General features: G+C 37.3%; 1 protein-coding gene across 1 annotated transcript; it reads right to left on the reverse strand.

Annotated features, from left to right (window-relative positions):
* Positions 1-4,239: 4,239 nt before the first annotated feature.
* LOC138944319 (uncharacterized) lies at positions 4,240-5,007 on the reverse strand. Its single transcript, XM_070315218.1, has one exon. It carries the CDS (start codon positions 5,005-5,007, stop codon positions 4,240-4,242), a length of 768 nt encoding a protein of 255 aa, XP_070171319.1.
* Positions 5,008-14,900: the final 9,893 nt, after the last annotated feature.

Raw genomic sequence — 14,900 nt, forward strand, 5'->3', positions numbered from 1 at the left:
TCTTTCATTGATTAATACATCAAAAACGGAGATTGCGGTTAAACGCATATGATTTATTGTATAAGAACTTTCTCTTGCCCCCGCGTCTTTTAGTTTGTGTTGCAACGTCTATATATATTTTGAGTGGGCTCGCTTGCGTGGAAAAGCTCTTTTTCTTAGGTGTCCTTTGTAGTGGTGAAATCAACGGCGGAGGGTACCATGGAATCGGAGGTGTGATGCACTGAGGTCGCTCGATGTCCGGGGTTATTGGCCGATCCTTATTCTCTCTTGGACAGGAACTCACGGGGCTGGATTTTGGCGGGCTAGCGCCGAAGAGCACCTGTAGCCGGGCCTCAATCTTCTTTTTCCTCCGGGGGCTACCCGGAAGGTGATTCCGCTCGGTTAGCGGCAACGGAGCTCTTGTTGTCGGTGGTTCGACAACACCTTGGCGTAAGGTGATCGAACTCCCAAAGCCAGAGAATATTGAGCGCCTGGAGCTGGAGGCGGCTGGGCGCCTTTGGCTGAAGGCAACTGGACTCCTAAGGCTGGAGGCGACCGTGCGCCTTTAGCTGGAGGCGACTGAGCGCCTTTAGCTGGAGGCGGCCGTGCGCCTTTTGCTGGAGGCGACTGAACGCTTAGAGCTGGAGGCGGCCGTGCGCCTTTGGCTGGAGGCGACTGAGCGCCTATAGCTGGAGGCGACCTGGCGCCTGTTCTTCGCTTGGCCGAAGTTTGGCTCAACGGTGTTGGGCGAGTCTTGCGCCGTCGAGTAATTTCGGCCAAAGTTGGCAGCGTACTGACGCTTGACTGTCGAGGTATCTTGCTGATGATGCGGCGACTAGCGCCGTTACTTCCAAAGTTCAGAGCTAGCGACTTGCGCTTAGAAGAGTGCGGCTTAGCGCCAAGAATTTTCTATGTGACTCGTCGTGCTTCCTCCGCAGGGGGTCTGACTTATATTTCGGCCGGACGGCTTTTCATTCGCGAGTTGACCCGGGCGCATTGCGTCGCCAAGCGGTGCCGCCCGCAACACGCGGATGGGCGAGCGCTTTCGAGAAGCGCTGAAATCCGAGCGCTTTCGAGAAACTCAGACATTCGAGCGCTTTCGAGAAACTCTTAAATTTCGTGAATATCGCGGTGCCGTAATTTTTGTGGTTGCAGTATGTCACCCCATTACCCCCTTCGTTGTTTTCTAGTCTGATTGGAAACGTACCGTTTTGCGTGACACTCTGCCACTTCTCGTAGCTCTGTCTGCTGGAGGTGAGTCTCCCTGCATTTTAGGTACTTGCTTCGATATTGGTGTTAACTCTTCTTCTGCTAGTATGTACGCCGGTTTGAGTCGATCTACAGTTACGTGGATGGTCTCTCCGTTAATCCGTAATTTATAGACTTTGTCTGAACGATCAAGAACTTGGTCTGGACCATTGTAAGTTGGTTGCAAGGCTCTCGTTGGTGCATCGTGTCTGATGACTACGTGCGTGGAATTCTTAAGGTCCTTATATTCAAAGCTAGCCGGCATTCCATGTCTCTTGCATGGTTGTGGTCATAAGTCCTGCATCGCTTTTCTTAACTTTAGCAGGAAATCGTTAGAATCGCTGTTTGCTTCCCTAGACTCTTGCAAAAACTCGCCAGGAAGTCTTATTGTTTCTCCATACACTAGTTCGGCTGGTGTTGCTTGGAGATCTTCTTTGAAAGTCGTTCTGATTCCTAGCATGATTACGGGCAAAACTTCGGTCCATGCTTCTGTTGCGTGGCATTTAATAGCAGTCTTCATTTGACGATGCAAGCGTTCGACCATGCCATTAGCTGCAGGATGATAGGCCATCGTATGGATATGCGTTGTTCCTATTAACCTTGTTAGTTGTCGGAACAAGTCGGCTTCGAACTGTCTCCCTTGATCAGTTGTTATCCGAAGTGGTGTGCCGAACCTTGCTATCCAGTGAGTGAACAAATTCTGTGCTGTTGTCTCTGCGGTAATGTCTGCCATCGGAATAGCCTCAGGCCACCTTGAAAAACGATCGATTATTGTGAGGCAGTATCTGTAGCCTTTTGAAAGAGGTAGTGGTCCTACCAAGTCCATGTGAATATGTTCAAATCGTTTTGTTGGGCCTATGAAATTTCCTAGAGGTGCATGGTTATGCCTTGAAATCTTTGCCTTCTGCCAGTTGATGCACGCCTTTGTCCATTGATGGCAATCTGTCTTAATTTTTGGCCAGACGTATCGGTCTGCAACCAACTTTGCTGTAGCTTTGGTCCCTGGGTGTGATAGACCATGAAGAGACTGAAATATCTGCTTTCTGTATTGTTTCGTGACGAACGGACGTGCAATCGGTGTTGAGACGTCACAATAAAGTACAGCGTCTGTTCCGGGAATTTGCACTTTCTGCAATTTGAGCGAAGAGTCTCCGTTTATTAATCCAAGAATCTCGGAATCATCTTCTTGCGCTTTAGCTAGGTTTTCTAGGTTAACGGCGGCTTGGATCTCTTCTACTCTTGATAAGGCGTCAGTGACAGTGTTGTCCTTTCCCGAAATATGGCGAATATCGGTAGTAAACTGTTCAATATACTGCAGGTGCCTTGCTTGTTTAGGGGAGCTGTGCAACGGGTCTTGCTGGAATGCATACGTTATTGGCTTATGATCTGTATAAACCGTAAAAAATCTTCCCTCAAGCATGTGTCGGTACTGCTTAATTGCCGTGTAGATTGCGAGAAGCTCTCTGTCATATGGACTGTATTTTTGTTGTGCCGGATTTAACTTTTTGCTGAAGAAGGCTAATGGTTGCCAACTTTCTTTGTCACGTTGTTGAATTACTGCTCCCATAGCCTTGTCAAATGCATCGGTTGTTAGAGTGATCTCGGCTTCTGGTTTGGGATGTACTAACATTGTTGCCCTGGCTAGACTGTCTTTGCTCCTATAGAAAGCTTCCTCTAGTTCGGCGTTCCAGGTTATTGGCATTTTCTTTTTGGCTTTAGGCCCGCTGAGTAGGCTGTTCAGCAGCACCTGTTCTTTTGCGGCATTTGGAATAAACCTACGGTAGAAGTTCAATGTTCCCAGATATTGTCGTAGCTGTTGGATATTCTGGGGTTTCGGGAAATTTTTGATTGCTTCGATTCTGTCTGAGGGAGGTCGTGTTCCTTGTTCCGATACTTCGTATCCCAGAAAAAGAACTTGACTGGCCCCGAATTTGCATTTGGCTGGATTTAGTAGAATTCCATTCTCTTCTAACCGTTTGAAGAGTCTGCGCAGATGATCTTCCCTCTCGTTGTTGGATGCGACCAATATGTCGTCAATATACGCATAACAGAATTCCAAATCGCTGGTTATTTCGTTAATAAAGCGTTGGAACGTTTGTGCTGCATTTCAAAGACCGAATGGCATGAATCGGAATTCAAAAAGTCCGAAAGGAGTGGTGATAGCCGTTTTAGGTATATCTTCGGGGTGTACAGGAATCTGGTTATATGCCCGGACTAAGTCTAGCGTTGAAAAGACCTTTTTATTATGGAGTGTTTGCGAGCAGTCTTCAATATGAGATATTGGGTAACAATCGGGTATTGTCCTGTCATTCAGCCTTCTAAAGTCACCGCACGGTCTCCATGCGTCTCCCTTCTTTGGAACCATATGCAAGGGAGCCAACCATGGGCTTTTTGAGGGTTGAATTATTCCTTCTTGAAGCAGAAGATTAAATTCTGCCTTTGCTGCTTTCAATTTATCGGGTGCCAGTCTGCGAGGACGACTTGCTTCAGGAGGACCATCAGTCGTTTTTATGAAATGCATCGTGTTGTGTTTGACCGTTCGTTCTTTGGTAGTAGCCCTTATAATGCCGGGGAATTCTGCCAGAATTCGGTGGTACTTGTCTTTGATTGCCAGGATCTTTATTGATTCCGTGAATCCAATTTCTGCTGTTCCTTTAGTGCTTAGACTTGTTTTTCCATCTAACAGGACTCCTTTTTGTAGATCTGGCAGCAAGTGATAATACGCCAAGAAATCGGCCCCGATGATGGGTGTTGTGACGTTAGCAATGACAAAACGCCATGGGAATGGCCGTCGTAGTCCCAACTCTGGTTGGATAGTTATCCAACCATACGTTGTAATAATGGAGCCATTTGCTGCGAATAGTTCGTAATTTGTTGATGTGATTTGTCCTGTTAACATCGAACGAGGATATACACTGACGTCGGATCCTGTGTCAATCAGGAAACGTTTCTTAGTTTTTTGGCAAATTATGTAGAGGCGTCGGGGTCTTTGGGCGGGTCGGCTGGCCACCATCAGTGACTGCCCTGCTCTTTTTCTGATTGGAATGCGCAAGGCGGCGTGCATTTCTGGGCCTTATCCCCGAACCTATTGTGGTAAAAGCAGTTTTTTTTATTGTATTCTCGGCTCTGGCTACGGATTCGGCTAACTTTCCGGTCGTGCTTTTTGTCTCTTGATCTTCCTCGAGAGAGGTGTGTCATGAGAGCAGTGACCTTCTTAGATAAGGCTTGAATTTGTGCTTCAAGTGTTTCTCTGGGTGCCGTTGTTGCTGCGACAACTGTTCTGGACGTCATTTCGTGTATTCGGTCAGCTTGCTCGGCCACGTCGTTCAGGCAATCCTCTCGTGTGGCCAAGATCATCTGAGTTTGATGAGGAAGTCTTCCTAACCATAAGGTGCGCAATAGCGAATCCGGTACATTGTCTGCAGTTAGCATGCGTAGATGTCTCAAGAACTGCGAGGGTTTCCGGTCTCCTATTTCTTCTAATTCGAGAAGCTGTCGAATACGCTGCTCTTGGGAGACTGATAATCTCTGGACAAGTGCCCTCTTGATGACTTCATACTTGTTCGCTTCAGGAGGATGTGCGATAATGTCCTTAACCTCTCTTATCTGGCGCGATTCTAATTGTGACAATACGTATGAATATTTCGTGGTATCTTGGGTGATTCCACTCAGGATGAATTGACCCTCCAGCTGGGTGAACCATAGTTCCGGCTCTTCGTTCCAAAAGAGAGGTATTTTTATCACAAGCTTGTTGATGACGTTCTCTCCGTTAGTATTCATGGTTTTTAATGTCGGGGTCACCAATTTGTGGGTAAGTTATTTGGAATAGGAGATCTTTCGCTTTAGGTTTCGCTGTAGGTTATTACCCAACTATATCCTACTTGTAGGTAGATGAATAAACGAGTCGCTTATTTTTAAAACATATTAACACACATTTATTCTTTCATTGATTAATACATCAAAAACGGAGATTGCGGTTAAACGCATATGATTTATTGTATAAGAACTTTCTCTTGCCCCCGCGTCTTTTAGTTTGTGTTGCAACGTCTATATATAGTTTGAGTGGGCTCGTTTGCGTGGAAAAGCTCTTTTTCTTAGGTGTCCTTTGTAGTGGTGAAATCAACGGCGGAGGGTACCATGGAATCGGAGGTGTGATGCACTGAGGTCGCTCGATGTCCGGGGTTATTGGCCGATCCTTATTCTCTCTTGGACAGGAACTCACGGGGCTGGATTTTGGCGGGCTAGCGCCGAAGAGCACCTGTAGCCGGGCCTCAATCTTCTTTTTCCTCCGGGGGCTACCCGGAAGGTGATTCCGCTCGGTTAGCGGCAACGGAGCTCTTGTTGTCGGTGGTTCGACAACACCTTGGCGTAAGGTGATCGAACTCCCAAAGCCAGAGAATATTGAGCGCCTGGAGCTGGAGGCGGCTGGGCGCCTTTGGCTGAAGGCAACTGGATTCCTAAGGCTGGAGGCGACCGTGCGCCTTTAGCTGGAGGCGACTGAGCGCCTTTAGCTGGAGGCGACTGAACGCTTAGAGCTGGAGGCGGCCGTGCGCCTTTGGCTGGAGGCGACTGAGCGCCTATAGCTGGAGGCGACCTGGCGCCTGTTCTTCGCTTGGCCGAAGTTTGGCTCAACGGTGTTGGGCGAGTCTTGCGCCGTCGAGTAATTTCGGCCAAAGTTGGCAGCGTACTGACGCTTGACTGTCGAGGTATCTTGCTGATGATGCGGCGACTAGCGCCGTTACTTCCAAAGTTCAGAGCTAGCGACTTGCGCTTAGAAGAGTGCGGCTTAGCGCCAAGAATTTTCTATGTGACTCGTCGTGCTTCCTCCGCAGAGGGTCTGACTTATATTTCGGCCGGACGGCTTTTCATTCGCGAGTTGACCCGGGCGCATTGCGTCGCCAAGCGGTGCCGCCCGCAACACGCGGATGGGCGAGCGCTTTCGAGAAGCGCTGAAATCCGAGTGCTTCCGAGAAACTCTTAAATTTCGTGAATATCGCGCTGCCGTAATTTTTGTGGTTGCAGTATGTTACCACAATGTATAATATATTTACATCCATATATAATATATTTTAAAATATTATAATATATTTAGTTCAATTTTCTCGAACTATACTGCATAAATTGTGATCCAGCAAATCAAGATATGATTGTTATACATATAACATATACATAATTAAAGTGCACATGTTACATTTATGTTATATGGCAGATATATTCGATGTTTGCTGGGTATATGTATTATATATATATATATATATATATATATATATGTGTGTGTGTGTGTGTGTGTGTGTGTGTGTGTGTATACATACATACATACATACATACGATATATTTATATACTATGATAAAATCAAAAGAGATAATATATGAGCTATATTATAGATTTGTATTCAAAATATTTATGCGACACAAACAGATATCTATGTAAAGTCGTTGCTTCTACGAGACGATAGAATAGAAATAGAGTAGAAATTCAACATATTTTTTGTCTCTACATATTTAACACAATGCGAAAAGCTTATATTTTATTGTTTTTTCCAAAGTACCCAGATAGCCAAGAATATTAAAATCACGTTTTGCCAAAGCTTTGCGACAAGGTATGCTTTAATTTTGACAACAATTGTCTAGCAAACATTTGTCTTGTTTTGGTTTATCAAAAAGTTTGAAGCAAATTGACGGCAAAATGTTTTGTCTCACGATGCTGTAAATAACAGAAAAAGGATTGCTCGTAAATTTTACGCAAAAAAGAACACGTATGATGCTATTCACGGTGTAACACAAACTTTACATCAATTAGTAGCAAATTTTGTTATACACGCTATAATAGCAAATTTACGACATGAACAGAGCAAACCTTATTATACACAATATGATAACATATTTACGAAAAGAACAGAACAAAGTATACTCTGGCACAACGAGATGCAAAATTCACGCAAATAACAGAGCAAACCTTGCCATGCATGGCATGACAGCAAATTTACAACTTTACTTTATTACAAACTTTACAAAAATATAGTATTCAGCCGATAGTTCGCTTATTCATCGTTATGCGACGCGCTATATGCATCCATCTCGTATTTGATTTTTAGTCATGAGAAGTATATAAAACTTGCAAAAAGCAACTAACAGAAGATTAAAAATATAATTATTTCTATCAGTTCAATTACTGATACAATCCTAAACATAGGGAATTAAGATATTGGACTGATTGTCTCTCTTAGATCGGGCAGATAAATGTCTAAACAAGTTTAAATCCGTTTATTGTTTACTTAAAATGTAAATATATATATATATATATATATATATAATTCATATATTCATTATATTATGAATTCATTTTCAATTATTCATATATTATCATCATCTCATAATTATAATAAATGCCACCTAAGACTCTTGTCGGCTCGGTCGCATATTCTTAAACGACGCGTCAGAAAACATGATGGATTGCTTCACAAAAAATATTCTTCTCTGCGAGATTTATCGTTCCTCAGAGTTTGTCGCAGAGTTTTTGAATCATCCTATACAGAGAATGATCACAAATTTGCTATCATGCCGTACACGGCATGGTTTGTCCTATTCTTGTCACAAATTTGCTGTCATTCCGTGCACGGCAAGGTTTGCTCTATTCTTGCCATAAATTTGTTATCATGCCGTACACGGCAAGGTTTGCCCTATTCTTGCCACAAATTTGCTGTCATCCCGTGCACAGCATGGTTTGTCCTGTTCTTGCCACAAATTTGCTGTCATGCCGTGCATGGCAAGGTTTGCTCTATTATTTGCGTAAAATGTGCATCACACTATTGCGACAAGCCTTGTCAGCAAAAGCTAAGCTTTTTCCGGACACACCTTGTTACAATTTTGCTGTAAAGGCATGCTCGGGTTTGCTGCAAACTTTGCGCAAAGTTTGCATCATTTTGCTTGCTGGGTATGCACATATCCTTGACTCCATTACTCTACATAATGATATCGGTAATGTAACTATAAAGCGTTGGTAATATACCGACACTTTTAGTTACACTTAGATGAGGACGTTCACCCGTTGGAGTTCGCCCGTCGCTCCGGCATTCTCTTAAGAGAGATACATACATGTTATGCAAAGTTTTTTCATTACTATTATAATTTCCATGTAAAATATTGAATTGTTATTTATTGCTTTAAAAAATTAAGAAACAATTTTAACATTTTAGCTTCTTGTTATTATACCAAATAAATCTTTTTACTTTACATGACGAATGATTTTATTGTAGATAGTGCATCCTCAGAATTATGCATATGGGCATATGGAATAATCCATTCTCAAAAAGCATTGTTCATTCAGGATACACTGTCAGGATACACTGTCGAACAAATAAATATATAGAAAAAGTAATATTATAAAATATTGAAACAAAATTATATTTGTTTGTAATCATTTCAAATATGTGTATAAATAATATAAAATTTATTAGAGCAATTACAACTTAATTATAAAATCAACACGTTCAAAACATTTTTATTGAAACATTTCTGTATATACATAATTTTTAATCAATCCGTCTTGTCTTTCTTGTTCTAAGTAAATTTTCAATGATTCCCAAGATCTAACTCGTGAAAATGCAACATAAAATTGTCCATGATTGAAAATATCTTTTTTTAAATCTCTCGAATTATCGAGTTAATGGATAAAACAATAGTTGAGGAAATTACAGTTAAATTAATTGCATTTTTAATTTGCGATAATAGTTCTGTATGTTTTGTAGAAAAATAAAATCTGAGAGAAATATATTAAATATGCGCTCTGTAAAGTTAGAGAATACTACAGACTACACAAAGACATAGCTGATCTAGAATCTTACGTAAATCGCTTTTCTTCTAAATTGGAGACATCCTTGAAAATTATTCTCCGCGCATGCATAAAATTGATTCAACAATTCTATTATACTCTACCCTGAGAATTATTGCGTTGAGAGATAAGTAGAAAGTTCGATCAACATCGGATGCCGACAGATCGGCGAATCTCATTCATCAAATGTTCTCATTCTACACAATCTGTAATATAGATCAACCATAAATAGATATACCCACATACATTCTCTCTCTCTCTCTCTCTCTCTCTCTCTCTCTCTCTCTCTCTCTCTTTCAACATTTATATCATGATATCAGTATGACGATGGTGTGCTTTCTTCGTTATTTGTTATTTATACTTTCAATAATATAATTTTGATTTAGAAAGCTAAATTATATAATATAAAATTTCTTTCTGTCGTAGCGTCAAGGCATGTAATCGTGATAGTCCATTATCGGTATCTTAGGTTTGTAAATATTGAGAAATAACGCGACGATAAACTTCTTGCGCGTTGATAACGCATATGAGGCAACGATGTGCCGTCTTATTCTATTCGATATTCTTATTCATTTGCTGGTTCAAAAGATGCTCTCCTCGCTCTAATTGATCAACAAAACGGTGTTTTGTCGGTTCTCGATATTAGAACACGCGCAATTATCTCCATTTGTCTCAATTATTGTGCAATACAATAATAAAAGAATTATGCATATGGGCGTGTGGAATAATCCATTTCCACAAAACATTGTTCATCATAGGATATACTGTCAAACAAATAAATATATATTTCAATATTTCTTTCAAATAAATTTCAAATATATTTCAATATTTTTTCAATACTTTATAATATTGAAATAAAATTATATTTGTTTATAATTATTTCAAAAATATGTGTATATATTAATATAAAATTTATTAGAGCAATTATAATTGATATTATAAAATCAACACGTTCAAAACATTTTTATTGAAACAATTCTGTATATATATAATTTTGAACCAATCCGTTTTGTCTTTCTTGTCCTAAATAAATTTTCAATGATTCCCAAGATCTAACTCATAAAAATGCAACATAAAGTTGTCCATGATTGAAAATATCTTTTCTTAAATCGATTATAATTTTATCAAATGTTGATTCTTCAAGACGACCAATCACGTTCAGAATAACGCGACAACAATGCAATCGCGATTAGCGGCCAACTTAAGCATTTCATATCAATTTTATAAGAGGAAAAAAAATGTGTTAAATTTGCATAAATATACAAAATCAGGTATCTTATTATTAATTCATGAAATTTTTAATAGAAATTTTCGTCCATCTTTTTAAAAATTTGGTAAAACTATTTATTAAGCATAAATTTATTTAAAAACATTTTATTGTTCTTATCATGACTTTTTGTCAAGATTTTCGAAAAGAGACGAGCAATATGTCACGTTTATAATATTTTGAAGTTAAATTATGTATATGAAATCTGAGATGTAAATTATACATAAATAAATTAGATAACGTAAGTTTTTCATCACTTTTTAATGTGAATATAAAAGTGTCTTGAATACTAATTCCATCTAAATCACGGAGAAAGCCATTTTCATAGATATAACTTTCCTCTGCTTTCAGCATTATGATCACCAACGAGATATCGAAGAATGAGGATTTCACAAAATTGACACCAAAAATAGCCGACATTGTCCAGAGAGAAACGCACATTTCGCAGACCATCCAAGGTTATATCATTCTCCTCTCTCTTGTAATGACATAATTTTAATCTTAATGATGAATTTTTGGATCTGTAATGTCTAGGAACATTTTTCTCTCTAAAAAAAAGTTTGTATATTGTGATGAAGTCTGATGGTATTAAGACAAAAAAAGACCAGTATATCGCTGATTATCAGCGAATCTAAATCGAAAACGGACACATCCAGAATATACATATATATATTTATATAGAAACAAATTCGATATGGTCATGTATGACTAATTTATATATGATTAGGTATATCTGATCATGCATTAAATTTTTTTTTCCGGATGTTTCAATTATATTACATTGCAGTGTTGCAATGTTATAATACATATTTTGTTGCAATATTACAAAAAGCGAATATATTAATGTTGTCGCAATCTTATAGCAATAGTATAATAATGTTTCGCAACACATTTACGATATTGCAATGTTTCAAAGAAATTATTCTGCAATATGTTTGCAATCTTCTTGTGTTGTATGGGAATAATTTTAAATCATCAATAGTTTCTTTTTTTAAAAAGATGAAATACATTTGGAACATCAAAAACTATTTTTTCATCACAGAAAAGCATGTTGTACGACTTCAAAACAATGTCATCTTACAAATAAATAAACTTTTTTTAAGCAGCGCCTATAATATATTTTGAAGACTATAATTATAATTTTTGAAGTCTAAATCAAAGATCTATAAAGGAATTTTTCTTAAATTATTTTTCAAGGAGTTATGATTTTTATGTCAGATATCAATTTTTATAAAACTTTCTTTAAAAATTGATACAACTAAATTATTAATTTCTTTTTTTAAATAAACTACAGGATGTATTAACAGAAACTACAAAAAACAGATATCTGAATTCTTTCAAAATTTTTCTACATTCAATCAGACTTCACTGACTTAGGAGTTTATTATTACAGTATCCCAAAATCATCTAATTAATTAATTATTAATATTTCGCACTTTTGAAAGAAATGTAAATAAATTGAAAATTATTTGAAAAAATTTAATAAATAACGTATAAAATATGAAATTATATAATCTAAATCTATTGATTTTGATTATACAGAGTGGCCTCGAACATTCTAGCCAGACTTTGAGATTTTATAGAAAATTTAATTCTGAACAAAAAATTTCCTATAAACATAGGTCGAAAAATGCTTCCTTAAGAAGTTATCGCTCAAAAACCTCTGATGCAAAGGAAGAGCAAACGGTGAAAATAAAATAAAATAAAAAGACAGTGAAACTTAATAAATTTTTTGTAAAAACGATAAAAATAAAAATCTTTATCTTTTATATAAATAAAATAAATTTTTTAAACTAAAATAGCACGTAATAGTAGAAAATGAATAAAGACGTGAAAAAACTAACTGTTCTCAAAAATGCCCCCCTCTAGTCTCAATATATTTTCGGCATCGAGTAATGACCGATCTAGTCGCTTTACGGATTTCCTCCTGATTCAACTTTAATCGATCTAACAATAAGTAACAAAAGCACTTTTTGTACGTTTGAAATTGGTTATATCCAGGGTTGGGAAGTAACGCATTACTTGTAATGTCGTTATCGTCACATTTACTTTCTTTCGGTAACGATCGTTACTTTTTCGTAACGGTAACGGTAACGTTGTTATATTTTTACAGTAACGATAACGAATTAGCCGTTACTTTTATCGTTATTTTTTAATTCTTTATTATCTTATATCTATTCAATAGATAATTGTATTTTTTGAAAAATATTTTGTAGGCTTCTATCATAGGCTGCATTTTGATAGTCACTGCCAGTACTGAAAATCTATAGCAACGTATATAAATTATAGATGTTACAATACTGCAGTGAATATTGGAATACACTCTTAATAATATCAATATTTCTCTTATCAATATTTAAAAACAATGTTTGATAAAAATTTTTGACAAAATTGAAATTTGTAAATTACAATTTAAATTCCTATAAAGATAAATGTATTAAAAAGTAAAGATTAACATAAAAAATTAGAATCATTAAATAAGTTTAATATAAAAAACGCTTGCTATATAGAGACTAATTTAGAGTTTTTAATAGTAAAATAGATTATTATATTTAATATTGATTATTAAATAATGTTATAATCTAATAGCTTATTTTAGCATTGCAAAAAACAAAAACAACGAAAAAGTAACGAATTGTTACTTTCCAAGTAACGGTAACGGTAACGCGTTACTTTTTAAAATCAGTAACGAGTAACGGTAACGAATTACTTTTTACAAAAAATAACGGTAACAGTAACTTTACTTTTATTACTTAACTTTACTAGACGTTTACTTTTATAAAATAATATTTCCAACCCTAGTTATATCAAAATCTATGGAACATACAGCAATCATTTTGATCTCATTTGAAAGATAATTTAATAACTTTTGTTTCGGTACTTTTTGTTAAAAGACGCACATTTTCCATAATATTTGGAAAAATGTGTAAAATAATCACGGTTTCAGAGGTTTTGAGCGATAACTTCTTAAGAAAGCATTTTTTGACCCATGTTTATGGGAAATTTTTTGTTCAGAATTAAATTTCCTATAAAATCTCAAAGTCTGGCTGGAACGTTCGGGGCCATCCTGTAAAATTAAAAGAGATTGGTTAATACGTAAAGCAGTAATATTTTTCAAAATAAAATTTTTGATAAAATTGCATAAAAGGTAACACACCTCCGATTTTATTTGCCACTTAAATATGTTGCAGGGGAGATTCTTCTGAGTAATTCTTCGCAAGAGATACGTGGGGGACGGCATTAGTTTAGGAGATATAATAAATTAAAGTTTCATAATTTTAATGCTTTTTCTATTATAAAATAAGGAAAAATGAAGTTTGTTTACGTTGCATTTGTGTAAAGCATACGTGGAAAAAGTGTTTGTTTACATTTACAAGATAAGGAAACATATTCATGGATATTTTGTCAATAATATGTTTCACCAATTTTTCGCAGTTCGTTAAAAGCTTTAAATATGCGACTATATGAATTTCTAAATCTTGTTGAAGATAAGAATAAGTTAATTTTAATTTTTGTAAATTTTAATTTTAAATCAGAAATAGGTTTGGGTTAGGTTATATTTTCCGGAAGTGAAGTCCCCTATAAATGGGGGGGGGGGGGAGGGGACGAAACCCACTGCATCCACGCAGACACTTTCCTATCCATACAACAATTGCGGTGTGGAGCTCGCTTTGCGTTGTAAAGTATATGCATGGACACAGTGGGTCCTCTCCCCCCCTGCGGGGACTCCATTTCCGGAAGATATAACCTAATTCAAACCTATTTTCAGTTTTAAAAGTAAAATTGGGTTGGAAAAAAAGAATTTTTTCGGGGTGGGGATACAGGCAGAGGGTTTCCGCCCCTCCCCCGCTCACGCATGTAATAAATAATATTTTTTAAGACATGAGAGATTCATGTAGTCGCATATTGAAAGTTGTTAACGAACTGCGAAAAATAGGTAAAACGCATTATTAACAAAATATTATAGATATATTATATATAGATAGAGCTTTATCTATCTTACTGTCTGCCAAGATAATAAGATACTTTCCTCCTTCGCGCATGTGCAATCGCGTATTCCTCCCGAAGTTCAAAAAAATAAAGCCTATCGTACAATGCAAAGATACAGGTAATAGAAACTTTGGAATAGAAACTTATGTAAATACGCGCCCGTCCCAGCAAATAAACTGAATCACTGTGATTGGTTAGGAACAGGCAATAGAGAACAGAAATCGTAGTAAAAAGTCAAAGATTAAAAATTAAAAGCAAAGTCAGGATGATATATCTCTCATGTCATTCTCCCCACGCAAAATTTTTTATTAGAGATGCAGGGTCCACTGCGACACAGCACATCAAAATTGCGACGCTTCTCGATTCATAGGCCAAGAGGCAGAGACAAGATGATTTATTTAATTCAATAAATTTAACATTTTTGAGTTAGATGAGATCCGTAATAAAAGCGTCGAAGCACACACGATAAAAAACAAGAGGAACAAAGATTTTTTCAGAGCTAGATGTAACTTACAATATTGTGTGACGGACAGTAGAAAACGGTGCATGCAATTAATTGTTAATTAGAGATGAACGCAAAAAACA

The sequence above is a fragment of the Polyergus mexicanus genome, unplaced genomic scaffold (assembly GCF_030449975.1).
Source record: "Polyergus mexicanus isolate NDT 795.1 unplaced genomic scaffold, iyPolMexi1.0 SCAF_154, whole genome shotgun sequence".
NCBI lineage: Eukaryota > Metazoa > Arthropoda > Insecta > Hymenoptera > Formicidae > Polyergus > Polyergus mexicanus.